This window comes from Acinonyx jubatus, chromosome D2 (genome assembly GCF_027475565.1).
Source record: "Acinonyx jubatus isolate Ajub_Pintada_27869175 chromosome D2, VMU_Ajub_asm_v1.0, whole genome shotgun sequence".
Taxonomy (NCBI): Eukaryota; Metazoa; Chordata; class Mammalia; order Carnivora; family Felidae; genus Acinonyx; species Acinonyx jubatus.
In genome coordinates, this window is record NC_069393.1 from 71,800,392 (window position 1) to 71,814,880 (window position 14,489).

General features: G+C 46.4%; 2 protein-coding genes across 6 annotated transcripts in view; one reads left to right on the top strand and one right to left on the bottom strand.

Moving 5' to 3' along the window:
- ENO4 (enolase 4) overlaps positions 1-10,059 on the top strand; it is a 30,766-nt gene extending 20,707 nt beyond the window's left edge. For all 3 annotated transcript variants that reach the window (XM_027063211.2, XM_027063210.2, XM_015071341.3), the window contains 4 exons: positions 1,322-1,517; positions 3,758-3,825; positions 4,345-4,462; positions 6,952-10,059. In XM_027063211.2, coding sequence (XP_026919012.1) covers positions 1,322-1,517; positions 3,758-3,825; positions 4,345-4,462; positions 6,952-7,082 — 513 coding nt within the window. In that variant the 3' untranslated portion in view covers positions 7,083-10,059. The remainder of the gene's footprint in view (positions 1-1,321; positions 1,518-3,757; positions 3,826-4,344; positions 4,463-6,951) is intronic.
- SHTN1 (shootin 1) overlaps positions 10,053-14,489 on the bottom strand; it is a 100,801-nt gene continuing 96,364 nt past the window's right edge. For 2 of the 3 annotated variants that reach the window (XM_027063207.2, XM_027063206.2), the window contains one exon: positions 10,053-11,828. In XM_027063207.2, the coding sequence (XP_026919008.1) occupies positions 11,606-11,828 (223 nt within the window). In that variant the 3' untranslated portion in view covers positions 10,053-11,605. The remainder of the gene's footprint in view (positions 11,829-14,489) is intronic. The other variant, XM_027063209.2, reaches the window with a different exon arrangement.

The following is a 14,489-nucleotide window of genomic DNA, read 5'->3' on the forward strand; positions in this document are numbered from 1 at the left end:
CCGAGCACTTCAGGGTACCGTGTATTTACGAGCAACCTAAGCCAGGCCGGGCGAGCCGCTGTGCTAGCCGCTGCTTCAGCAAGTTCATCACACGCCCTTGTGAAGTGCTCCCGGCAACAGGACGCGGGCTAGGTCAAACGCTCGTAACCGAGATCCACTCGCCACACAATGCACGAAAGTCACAAAGCTGTACTTTTTTTTCTTTTTAAATATTTGAGAGAGAGAGAGCACGAGCAAGCGAGCGAGCCAGCGTGAGCAGCAGAGGGCCAGAGAGAGAGGGAGAGACAGAATCCCAAGCAGGCTCCACGCTGTCAGCATAGAGCTTGACACGGGGCTCGATCTCACGAACCGTGAGATCATGACCTGAGCCGAAATCAACAGTCGGACGCTCAGCCGACTGAGCCACCCAGGCGCCCCACGAAGCCGTATTTTTCGTAAGGTTTCAGATAGTGAGGTTTGGGGATCTGTGCCAGCAACTGCACCTGACAAGGGTGGTCCATGTACCACAGGCCATTGCTCTCCCTAATGCTCCAGAACTCCAAGACTTCATGGTACGAACTGAAGAACCATTAGATATGCTGAACAGATACCCTCTCTGAGACAATGCATGATTTAAATTTGGGAGTGAGGATGGCTGCTGCCTCTCACTTGGTGGCCCAGTGCCTCTGTCAGCCATCACTCCTGTCACCGCCTGTGCCTCATCCCAGCACTGGCAGAGCCCCGACTTCCACAGCTTGTCCCGGGGCTCTGACCTCAGCCGGTTTTAATGCGACAAACTGCCCCTGTGTTGTGTGTTCTCGTGGGACAGGCTGGAATCTGGTACCGTGGCTTAGAGGATTTTGTATACCATCCGTTAAAAAATAATAAGCACTTCATTTCATGTGATGGTCTCACCAATAAAAAATAAGGGTGTTGAGAATGAGAACCTAGGGCTCTTGCAGGGGCATTTCCTTCAGTTGTCTGTTCACCAGATAGAACAGTGAGATCTGGCCAAGCAGTCATTACTGGTGTCATGGATAATACCGGGGGTAGGAGTAGCTTGGGTTTGAAGGACTTCATTGTGGAGCATTTAATGTGCTAAACATTTTATTTGCTAGATCTATAAGCTCAAATTTAATTAATCACTTGAAGTTTTGTTCCATGAAGCTTGTTAATTTGTGTGGCCGTGATTCAGGTATCATTCAGCCACTGCTGGTACAACAGAAAACTGTTTTGTGGCTCTCAGAAAGATCGGTAACTTTGAATATGTGCCATAAGATGCCTGTTGTTTTGTGACTATGCTTAATGCATTATAACTATCAATTCTTAAATATTTACCTAGGACTCTGAACAGTGGGACAGCATCTATAATGCTCTTGGTTCCAGATGTTACATAATTGCAGGAACTACATCCAAAAGCATTTCTAAACTTCTAGAGAACGGTAACATCAGCATCCCCAAATCCAGTGGGCTGATCATCAAACACACCAATCAAACTACGATGTCTGACTTGGTGCAAATAACCAATCTTCTTGACAGTGAGTAAAAATATAGATCTAACAGGCTCATAATGAAGTTAACTTGGTTGTAAAAGGAGCCAAAAATAACACAGTTTATCAGTTAATAAAAAGCATGGCATTCATCTTGGAAGGAAAACAAATTTCCAACCATCTGCGAGAGCTTTGATGCTGGAAGATGAAATGCAGCTAGCTTACTGAGTCACTTCAGTGTTCCGACAACAGCCCCAGTCTAGAAGGTTGACCCCTTTATCGAGGGCTACCACACAGGTGTGGCTAAGGACAATGCCTTATCAGCTTCATACCACACTACAGTGATCCCACTTGTCCATGCTGATTTTTTTATTTTTGAGAGAGAGAGAGAGTGGGTGTTTGTGTGCAAGGGCGAGGAAGAGGGAGAGAGAATCTTAAGCAGACTTTGTGCCCAGCAAGGACCCCAAAGCGGGGCTCGATCTCACAACTGTGAGATCATGACCTGAGCCAAAATCAAGAGTTGGATGCTTACTGACTAAGCCACCCAGGTGCCCCCACACTGATGTTTTCAATTCCTCACAAGTTTCAAACTCTTTACCAACTTGAGGGCTTTGAACATGCTGTTCCTTCAGGTTAGAATGCTTTGCCCTGTATCATTTACTCAGCTAACAACTCCTGATCCTTTAGGTCTCCTTCCCTTAAAGGAAACCTTTTAAGATGTATGTACCTTTCCGGGCTTCCTCGCCCCTACCTGGTTGCTCTGAACCTTTCTCATAGCCTCCTATGCTTTCTCTATATCCTACTAGCCACAGTTACTTGTTCAGTTATTTAATGTCTAGTAGCCTCCATTAGACTGTAAACTCCCATGAGTTCACAGGAGCCTCGTTCACTTACACACAGTGCCTGAAACATGAGTGGGTCTCAGGAACTAGGCAGAAGGCTGGAGCAGGACTCAGGGCCAGACTGGCAGCCAGGGTCCTGGGCTGGTGCCAGAGAAGGGAATGGAATGCGCATAGTCCCTGTCCTGCAGAGGGCCCAGTCGAGGGCCCAGGCAGCGCTGTCCTGTAGGAGGTGGATGGGAGGCCCCAGCCCTGGCCTTTACTCCAGGGCCTCCCTGTCAGCAGGCAATCACTTCAGATTGCTACTCTAGCTCCTGCCTCTAAAGCACAAACACTGTCTCTGGAGGAAGAATCCTGGCTCTTTGTAGACTGGCAAATTTCAAGGGGTTCTGAGAGCCTCAAATGACTAATTAAGCACCAGCGACACTGTTCGTCTCATAAGTAAACACTCAGAACAACAGGTTCCTTTGAATAATATTCTACATGATAAACTGTGGAATCCAATGAGGCATATCATCTCCCCAAATGATGCCCTTTTACTTCCTGTAGATTTTGTCTCAAAGATGCACACTTTCCTACACTGAACATGGACAAGATGGAATCGTGTCCCACAGTTGTGGTCTTAGAAACGTGTCGATCTAATTTGAGCATTTCTCCTCTTTAGTGGTCATAAAGGTCTTACAACTTATGGTAGCTTAGATTTGTTGACAGGTGGCATTCATGTAGGGTTTAGCATCTGAGATACCAGAAAGGCATAAACAGGTAAAACTAGGGTAACAAGTGGCACCTGGGGGGCTCAGGAATAAGTGTGTCACTCTGGATTTCAGCTCAGGTCATGATTTCACCTGAGATCAAGCCCAACATTGGGCTCCTTCTGTCCCTCCCTCTTCTCCCTTTGCCCCTCCCCCCTACATGTGCATTCTGTTTCTCAAAAAAACAAAAAACAAAAAACAACTAGGGTAATAAAAATACAATGTTTAGATCAGAATTCTCTCTGGTCAAATCATTGACTCTTCACAGGAAAGTTTTAAATCTCTAGCAATTTTTAAAAAAATCTTTATTTTTGAGAGAGAGAGAGGGAGGAACAGAGAGAAAGGGAGACAAAGCATCCAAAGCAGGCTCCAGACTCTGATCTGTCAGCACAGAGTCTGATGTGGGCCTTGAACTCACTAACCCCAAGATCATGAGCTGAGCCGAAGTCAGACGCTTAACCGACTGAGCCACCCAGGTGCCCCAAATCTCTAGCAAATTTTAAATTTTGGTTCCAGAGGCATGTATGTGTGTGTGTGTATATATATATATATATATACACACACACATACACACACATATACATACATATACACACACATATATACATATGTGTATATGTATATACGTATGTATATATATACACACATTTATTGTTTCTATACCATCTAAACCTGAAAAGAATTCCTCTGCTTACAGGTAAGAAGCACATCGCTGTCTTTGGAAGTACAGAAGGAGAGTCTTCTGATGACAGCCTTGTCGATTTGGTAAGTGCTAAAAGCTGGTCAATTGCAGAATTGCCAAAACACTGCTTTTATCTTGAATTGGTATTTCAGAGAAATGCAGTATTTGGCGGAGAAAGTCATGTAACCTTTTATGAAAGAGACTTGCTTCCTCCCAGACAGCTGCCTTTTGTAAAGAGCTAATCTTTGAACTTTTAAAAAGAAGAAAAATTGAAGTCCTGGGAAAATGATGAGCACGCTGAAATGGCTGGGGTGTGCCCTTGCAATCTTACCGCCTAAAATGAAGTGGGAAAGGCCAGAATGTTCTTAGATAAAATCAGCACGCTCACATGACTAGTAAAGCATCTGATGTTTAGTCACGCTCTTTACCTTTTGCCGCTGTCCCTTTGTAAGCAGGCCGTGTTACCTACATAAAGATAAAATACTGACTTATGAGGAAAACCAGAACAGCACGCGGTGTCCGCTTTCTCCCTAAAGAACGGTTCGTATTTTAGCAACACGTGACTTCTCGTTTAAAATAAATTTTGTCCCCCACCCCCTTAGGCCATTGGACTCGGTGTCCGGTTTATCAAGTTGGGAGGTCTTTCTCGAGGCGAACGGGTGACTAAGTACAACCGCCTTTTTACTATAGAGGAAGAACTTGTCCAGAAGGGAGCACTGGGTACGTGCTGCTTTCTTGCTTTGTTTTCACTTCGCCATGAATAAGAGAACAAAGATTGGAAGAGGGGGAATGGGAGGCCCTCAGCAGGAGGGCAGGGGAATCCAAAGACTATAACTAAGTGCTGACAACACTGGGGTGGCATTTACCACAATGTGCATTGTTGTCTTAATGGATTATCTATTTACCTGAATGTTTAAAACTCTCGCCCTTCCTCTCCATGAATAAGCTGCATGGTGCTTTTCAATAGAATTAATTGATTGGAATCTCCAAGCCTACCTTTTGTTATGCTCCAAATTATGGTTAAGGTCTGGCTGCACAGCCCCTGAAAGTTAAAGGCAGATGTTTTCCTGATGAGTCTTAGAAACAACTCCTTTTCCTTCAGACGAGTAGACAGCATGTTAAGTCTGTCATACGTTGGAAAGGCTACGGTCTCAGGAGAACCGAGGGAATTTATGAGGTAAATTATTTCTTTTTTATGAGGTAAAAACCTCTGCAGATCTGCTTGGATAGGAGCACCTTGTAAGTACTGGCTACTTGGAGAGAAAACACCCCAGATACCCATTTTTACCCTTCATGTTACTGGGATGGCCAGAAGTAGGCACATAGCATACAGAGATATTTAAAGAGACCACGTTATCGTCCCTGTAATTCAAACAACAAAGACACCGATGGAAGCCATAATGATAAATTTGCTATGTTTAACATATGTAATGACCTTGAAAGACACCCTAAGCTTCATAGAAAATAAAAACATGGGGCGCCTGGGTGGCTCAGTCGCTTAAGCGTCAAACTTCGGCTCAGGTCATGCTCTCATGGTTCGTGGGTTCAAGCCCCGCGTCGGGCTCTGTGCTGACAGCTCAGACCCTGGAGCCTGTTTCAGATTCTGTGTCTCCCTCTCTCTGACCCTCCCCTGCTCATGCTCTGTCTCTCTCTCTCTCAAAAATAAATAAAACATTAAAAAAAATTTTTTTTAAAACATAATGGAGAGACTCTGAGGAGTGTAAGGGCAATCAGAAATTAGTATGTGTTGTTGGATGTGTAATATCGGGTTGGTTTTTCCAGATAGGCAAAAATCATACTGCTCCTATATATGATTATTCCTACCTGGTTATTTTATGTCATCCTGCCTCTTAGAAGCCTCAGGTTCCAAAATGACCCACCACATTTCTAGCCAGACCTCCCCACAAGAGAAACAGCTGCTTCAGGGCGTCAGAAAGGATCCTAGTGACCAGGGGCCCGGCCCAGCCCCTCCTCCCTCAGGGACAGTGCCAACCAAACATTCTGGAACAGATTAGCAGATTACAGACATGCCTCATTTTATTGCATTTGGCTTTACTGCACTTCTCAGATACTGCGGTTTTTTACAGAATGAAGGTTTGAGGCAACCCTGCCTCAAGCAAGTCTGTCCGCACCATTTTTCCAACAGCATTTGCTCACTTCACATCTCTCTGTCAGGTTTTAGTAATTCTGGCAAAATTTCAAACTTTTTCATTATTATACTTCTTATGATGATCTGTGATCCGGTGATTGACTTTGAGAGCTCAGATGATGGTGAGCATTTTTTAGCAATATAGTATTTTTAATTAAGGTATGTACATATTTTTAATGTGCATTTATTTTTTGAGAGAAGGAATTGAGTCGGGGGTGCAGAGAGAGAGGGCGACAGAGGATCCGAGGCGGGCTTCTGCGCTGACAGCAGGGAACCCGATGAGGGGCTCGAACTCACAAACCATGAGATCATAACCTAAGCCGAAGTCAGACACCCAACCGACTGAGCCAACCCAGGCGCCCCATACATTTTTTTTTTTAGACATAACGCTACTGCACTCTTAACCAACTATGTTATAAACATAACTTTTATATGTGCTGGAAAACCAAAAAACTCACTCGACTTGCTTTTTTGTGGTGGTCCGGGACCACACGGGCAGGATCTCTGAGGTGTGCCTGTGATGAGAATTCTTGTCATTGGCCTGTGGCCAGTACAGCACATTGACAGTAGTCAGTAAATGATAAGTAGTCAATAAATGACCAAAAACTGGAAAAACAAATGTCCCCACTAAGAGAATAAGTAGGAAGTCCTGTAGAAGCTCAACCCTTAACACAGGCACTGCCCGCATGGACTGGACTGGAATGAAGTCTGCAACTGTCTATGTTGGAACAGTTAGCTGACAATGGTTTGTATTCATGTAGAGGACTGGTCTTCCCTCTAGTTCATCTTCCTCTGGTCCTTTTCTGCCAAGCTTCTGCCCAAAGTCCACCATACGCCAAATGTTCCGGAAGGGTACCACACAAACTGAACAAGAATACCGCACAGCTAACATACAACCCAAGTCGGGCCCGGTTTTACATGATCCCAGGATCTTTTCTCACGGTGACGTGACCCCTCTGGGCGGTTCTGAAGATGACCTCCTCTACGTCACGTAACAAATAACAGCCAACTTGGCACCACTGGGTTAACTGTAACCTTTATTGCTCTTGTTGTTTAATAGGTTTCAACGAGGAATACACATTTTTTTCCTTGCACGAGGAAGCTGAAAAGGCCACCATGGCTGGGGGGCCGCCTGAGCTCCTAGAGCCCATCTTCCCCACAGAAGTGATGGAGGGATCAGCCAAAGCATGAGCGTCTTCTGGATGGGGCCACGGACAACCCCGACTTATGGCCACTTGAGACCCATACAGCTGAGGTGCATCTCCCGTACAGCTGAGGTGTTGGTTTTGCTCAAAAACGTCCCTAACTCGCGTGCTCCGTTTGACTCTTTGGATTTCACTCTTTGGTAAAATCGGTACGTAGCCCTTCGGCCTGAAATCATACGTGTAAACTGCGTCTTCTAGCCACCCATTTCCGTGGGGATTCTGTTTGTATACCAGCCCTCCTGTCCATTGGGGGGCCACGACCCAGTAAAAGAGCCCAACGCTTTTGCCGTTGACTCCTCACTGAGTGCAGATTCTAATTCCGTGCCAGAAAGCACAGGCGCGTTTCTGTAGTAGCCACAGCCTCACGCACAAGTATGAGAGGCCACAGTCTGTGTGACCGCCAGCTTCCTCTTCCCTCCTTACCGTTAATTCCCTTTTCCCTGGTTCCCTCCCCCAAATTTTCGTCTTTATTATATTACTTATATGCTTGTGCGTGTCCTTAGATCCTCTTTGGAAAAAGAAATCAGTATAAATGAACAAAACACATTAAATGAATAAATAACCTTAAGGTTCCTAACTGCCCAATTATTTATACTACGGCCTCTAACAAACAGGGGACTAAAAATGATATACAGGCTGACTGAAGTGCCCTTCGTATAAGCCAGCGTCGGTGCTATAGCAGAAAAGTACCAGAAACAAATTTATTCAAACACATACCTATAGATCTAATAGTGTCCTACTGCTTTATATATAATTTAGCTTCTGTTAAAAGTTACCATTTGCTTTCCTCTAAAGCTATGAAAATTGTTATGCACCGACCTGCGGGAGAGTTGGTGAAGTGTAGATTTCCGATGTATTCTGTATGTTTTTACTGAGCACGCTGAGAAGCTTCCCTTTTGAAGAGTACCCACGGGGAAACTTAAGGGCCTTATGGTAAAGCCAAGGGCTTACGCTCAAAGCAACGACTGAAAATTGGCTCAGGGGCGGGCTCTCTCAGAGCACACGGGGCGGCGGTGGGAGAACCATGTCGCGATCTGTGGTTGCTCCCGCCTGTCCCGGTGCTCAGCAACACGTGATGGGGTGGGTAGGAGAACCTGGCAGGAAAATTCATTTTAAAGGCAGGCAGCACATGACTGGCGTTCGACACAGCCTTCGCACGTAGTGACACGCACCTGAAATACGGGGGATCACCGGACAGTCTGCCCTGGACCATAACACAAATTATAATTAAATGAATGGAACCAGAGCAAAAATATGCAAACTAAGTCAGTAACTAAATTAAATGAACCAAAGACGTCATTTATTACCTCAACCGGGTTAGTGATTTCATTTGCACACAGGCACACACACAGCCTGTCCACCTTTTCCTAACTTGAAGCCCAGGGCCGCCAATGGAGAGGAGCATTCGAATTCCTTCATGTAATGAACACTGCTTCTACTTACATTTTCTCTCTCTCTCCCTACATACATGTCACTGTATCGTAGACATAAAACACGCACTATACACACTATAGAAGTTATTATTTATAAAAGAGGTCAAAGAGACTAGTCCTACGTCCATTGTGAATGAATGGGGTTGGGGAATGTTAGTGCCAGGAAGAAACTTCCAAACCGATCCAATCCTTTCAACGAGGGCTGCTTGAGGATCGTTCTAAGCTCCCGGATGGTGATGGACGGTGTCCCGTCTCCACAACTTACTGCCACATACGCTGAAGTTGTTCCAGGACAGAAGTCATTAAACACACATGGGAAAATCATCCAGGGTTCTGTGACACAGACCATCATTTACCTGACGTACAATCTAAAGATGGTCTAGAAAGAGAATGGATGGTGGTGTTTTTGTCCTACTCCATTTTTCCAACAAACGTGTTATTGTGTGTTAACAAAGAGGCCGAGGAAAGAGGAATTCCTGGTGAGTAGCCCGAGCCACGTCACCCGTCCTTCTCACTCGGGCAAAACAAGGCTGGCCGGGTACAGCCCTGCGAGGTCCTGTCAGTCAGTGTTTCCACGGGATCGCCCAGCTGCTGAGAGCACGGTGCCGAGGACTTTGAGACCAGCCCAGGCACAAGAGGGTGTTAGAATTTTAACTACATTCTTCTTCTTTGGGGAAAGAAGGGAGACACCTTCTTTAATAGCAAGAGCACAAAGTATGTCTATCCCTTTGCCTCACGCGGGCAATAAAAACGCACCAGTACTAGTCCAAAACTCTGTAGCAGGTGAGACATAGTTCCTGTTCCAAAACAGAAGAAGAAATCATTTTTTAGAGAAAACAAAACTTTAAAGTTGGCAGTGCCTTCCAACTTTAAAATGGTATAAAGATCATCTATTAATTTGCGGGTGTGTGCAAATGGCTAAGAATGACCTTGAAGACACAAACCCCAGTCTTCCTGTGTCCTCCTGTCCTGGACTAACAGCTTGTTGACAACGGCACCACAGCAGGGACGAACCTCCTCACAACTGATGCGAAAGGGGCAATACTGGAGGCAGAACAAGAGGAGTTAAATCCTACATCAAACTCCTCGAGATCAAATTAACTTTCAACGCTTTGTGATCACGATGAAGGAAAGAAAGTGGCTCGGACAAGACAAGAACACTTGCAAAGCCCGGTTGCTAATCGATGTCTGGCCCGGGGAGCGCATCTCACCAAACAGGTTACCTTCCTACCCTGGAAATGAGGGTGTTGCGTAAGTGCGTCACCCCCTTGATGTGTGTGATGACTAGGGAATGACAAGTGTACGTGTCTTTATGTTCCTAAATGTGTGTAAAACACATGCCGGCAGCCTCATGACAGACACAGGAAGGAGAGCACGAAGAAGCACGGAGCAAAATTCCTCAAAGAAACCATTTTGCGGACGATTAAAAATCGCTGAAGTCATCCAACGCGTCTGCAATTTTCTTGCTCAAGAATGACAAGTTTGGGGACGTAACCCCAAAATCTCAATAACCACAACTGACCTTTAATGGGAAACTGTCAGTGCTTTTTAATAAGTGTGGTGAGGAGACTTCAAATCACAGCATAACAGAACTTGTGTTAAGTGTTAACGCAGTTTGTAGTCAGTGGATCATACAGAATAGTATTCAGTTAGGAACGTTATAGCCGAAAAACATTACATTTTAATTCCCCGTGAGTAAACCAATAAGTAACTGGAAAATCATCACTGGAAGAACATGGAAATAGTCAAGCATAACAAACCTACAGAAGGAGAATTATCTCCAAATTTAGGAAGTACATTTATTTACCTGCCTACCCACCTCTTCAAGCCTATGCTTAGCACACGTGCAAAAATAAAATACAACTACTGCAATTATTACTATCATTTTCTTCTGCCCTTAGGTGAGAAACACCTGACAGCTACATGCTGAGCCGCGCTAACAAAACTAAACCTTTCACGTTCTTTAATAGTAAAATTACCATTACTGAATCATTGTCATAAAAAATGCATTCAAGTACCTTACCACTTATTTTAAATAAACACCAATTTTGAAACAATCAACTTTGAAAAGCTGTATAAGTTTTTTTTTTTAAATCCCTGATTACATTTCTATTTATTCACCGTGGTAGACTGAAACATTGTATTTTTAGAGACTAACTACCACTTAATTTCTTTAAAAAAACACACACACACATACAACAAACCTGCATAATGTGGAACAGCAGTGAAGGAGGAAAATAGTGTGCTTGTCACTTATCTTGACTGTACATAAGAATCGCGATAAACCACGGCACTGGTGCCACGTTCGTACATGAGAAAACAGTTAACTCCTAGCACGGAGCACACTGTTTACCAAGATAATACTCTATTAAATCCAAGGCTGGGACTTTCCCCTCCATTCTTCATTCAGGCCACCAGAGCATTCCCACCGACGTCCTTGGGAGGCTCTGAACACGGTGAAAATACACACGGATTTTCTGTTCCATAGCTGACAGTGTGTGCAAGGAGCACGGACTATGGGAGTACTGGCTTGGCACCTGCAGCTCCTGAATTTTATGCTTTACCTCGGGATAGGCTAGAAAGTGATCTGTATGCCACGTGCCTAACAATTTCCATGCTACTGCAGTTTCTCTATCAAAAGAAGATCAGCCCCCAAACAGAAGCTTCTTTGGGGACTTTTTAAATCCTCTTCAGTTGGTCAGTTCTGTTTCTCCATTTATCCATAGAGCCGCGAACTTTCAGTATTACGTTTGTTCAGTGGTTTGCACGTTAGCTAAAAAGACAAACGTCTGAATTTTTTGTAACCTTCTAGAAGAAGTCACACTTAATACACGAATTTGAAAAACAAAAACAAAACAGCTTATCCCTATACAGAAAAATAAAACCTACATAGGATGTGTATTTCGCTAAACAACTTACTTATGTTTATAGGTAAATTACTTACAAAAGTGACACCAGAATAGAACCTGTACCGTGAGTCCAGTGACAAGAACAGAATATCGGCAGCCCCCTTGCCAATACGACAGAACTGATCACTACTCGGCGAAGAGGGCTGGTACACGAGTTGGCTTTCGCATCAGCAGTGAGAGCTGTCTGTGTCTCTCATTTTTTCCATGCTGTCTTCTTTGCATTCTGGTTTCATTTTGCCTTCGTCATCCTTGCGTGGAGTTGAATCTTTTTCGGTGAGCTGGTCTTTGGTTTGGGGTTCGTGTGTGGAAACAGGATCTAAAACTACAACAGGTCCAGCTTGTTGCTCTTTGCCAAAGCACTGGCTCCTGCATCCGGCGTTACTGGGAGGCCTAGAGGAAGAACATTTACACAAAACAAAACAAAACAAAAAAGCAGAGAGAGAGAAAATATTTGGCTTCCATATTCCTGGATTCAGACCAACCAAAAAAAAAAAAAAAAAAAAAGCCCAAATGCTCTAAGTCTAATTAGCATGCACAAAGTGGTCTTTGAGGTGCCAGCCATTAAAAGAAAAAGGAGCTATTAGATGACATATTAGGAGCAGGAGGCCAGGAGAAAGAAGGCGGAAAAAGTCAGAGCAATTAACTACGGAAGTGTTAAAAAGCCAAATTCACCTACCTGCTTAATTACACACTCTTCTCAAGAAGTGCAAAGCTCTTGGGTGCCTGGCGCAGGCCGTCCCACTGCGCCTAGACTCCTGTCCCACCTTCTCTTAGCCAGAAGGAGCCAGTGACACCCCCCCCCCCATCCATCCTGTCCCTGGGAACAACTAGCTGCAGATCAGCTCTGAGGAGACCACCCCGCTGAGTGAAGGAAGCAACCCCATCCCGGATGGGCAGCTGAGAGACGTGCCTGCCGCTGCCATTAGTGACCAGAAGAAATCTGGCGAGACCTGGGGAGGGGCAAGGGAGGAACAAGGGCCGGTGGAAGAATCCAGAGAATAAGCTAAAATGCTAAGTGACCATCAACTTTTTCCCTAAAGGAGAACCCTGTTTCTGGGGAAATTTCTTAATGAATTTCAGAGGTGGCTTCTTTCCCCACAGAAGCTTCCTCTCTTCCCTTCTATTTATTCTAAGGCACGAAGCTACTGCTTCTCAAGCTGCGTGAGTGACAATCTCCTTGTGAAAACAGGGACGTCTTCTGTGTCTTTTCCTGCCACGTGTCAGGAAGGCGGGACAGGGGCTCTTCAGACTTCACTGGCCTTCGTGGCAAAGGCTACGATGCGAAGCTCGAGCCAGCACACCCCTGTCCCGCCTCTGGTGAGTCCACTGCTCGACCAGCCCTTCACGGGAGTTGGTGCCGCTACGACTCCCTGAGCCCCGGAGCCATCCAGACACTCCCTCACCCCCTACGACTCCTCGCCGGTGGAACTCACCGCAGTCACGATGCAATGAGTGCTGTGTAATGCGTCTGTCTCTTCAAGTAAGAGGGAGGCGTGCACGAAACAGGGACCCTCGGCTTTGTTCACCTCCACCCGGCACCTAGCGTGGGCCCACGGGCGGCATGAATAAACGAGTGAATACTAACGAGATGTGAGGGGCTCAGAAGCCCACGCTCTGGCGTGGCCAGGTCTGGAGGTCTCTCTCATGCAAGAAAGCATCAGAACAAACGCCTGACTACTGAGAAAAGGCAGCCTGTCTGCTCTGGCCACAGGTACCACGACCTGAAACCCGACGACCGCGGTCTTCCCGCCTTCTGCCCAGTACTGTGAAATCTGTCCTGATGCTTGAAAACCGCTCCGCCTGGCCTTTCGGTTACACTGCATGACTTGGCCACCATCGACAGTGACTAACACACGACTCGGTCTTCTGTGGCAGTGGCGAGCGCACAGAGATGACCGGGAGACAGAGGAAAGCCACGCCGCGGCGAGGACAGATCCCTTTGTTTTGGCCTCAGTTTGACAACACTCTGGTCATCAGAAAACGCCAGGACACCTTCCGTCAACCTGGACCACAGATCCGCCTCTTAGGACATCTGCTGCTGTGCTTCGGGAATCAACAGGGGATACAGTTCCCCCAGCGGTACCCGGTTTGACCTTCTCTGACCCAGACAACGCCTGAAAGACTGTGTGCACTAGGGCACGGTCACGGGAGCGGAACCACTGCGAGAGACCTACGAGATTCACGACTGGAATGAGGCTTCAGGCAAGGGAGAGAGCGAGGCTGTCTGGGTAAGTCTGTGGCCTCTGCGTCCGACGCTGGACCTGAATGAAGTCAGCAGTTCAGGCAGCTGAAAAGGAACATGGGTGAAAATTGACAAGAGACTGAGGACAAACCGCCGCTCTGTCTCTTTCGCAGTCTCCAAACCCCACGACGTAGACGACCTGCAGGAACCACACACGGACCTGGTCCAAAAGTTGGAAAAGCTGGAGGAGGAGCTGGGGGCCGCTGGGAAAACCGTGGGCCAGCTGCCACCACGTGCTAACTAGGGGACACTGCGCATGGACCGTCACGGCGTCTGCCCTCCGCGGACCTTCAGAGCCTTCAAAACAGAACAGAAATGACACCGGTGTCACTTCTGCCTTCTAAAGCTCACGCGAATTTGTCTTGTGGCCCTGGAAACAAACGGGCACGGGAATCCTAGGAAATGAAGCTCCAGCCTGGCTCGGCTGTTATGGCCCAAAAGCCACAACAGTCCGCAGGCCGGTCACCGGTCTGGCTCTGCCATGTTGGGTCTGAGCCCACTGCTACGTGAGCCAGCCGGTCTGCTCGAGGCATGAAGCTCCGCCTCCTCCTAAGTGAGCAGCTTCCGTCCACCCGTACTGACCTTCGGCACTTTCGGAGAACTACCGTGGATGTTTTCACGCCCGTGTGTGTCTGCAGGTGAAGGGGTGATGAACACACCCTAAAGAAAGCTTCTCGCATCGGCTGGAGGTGAAAACTTCCAGGAAATGCTCTCAGACTTCCACAAGAGCAACAAGGGGATGTCGACTGAATCGAAAACTCAGAAACCTTGTGTGGTCGGGATGAAATTGGCCCGGAATTGTCTTAGTG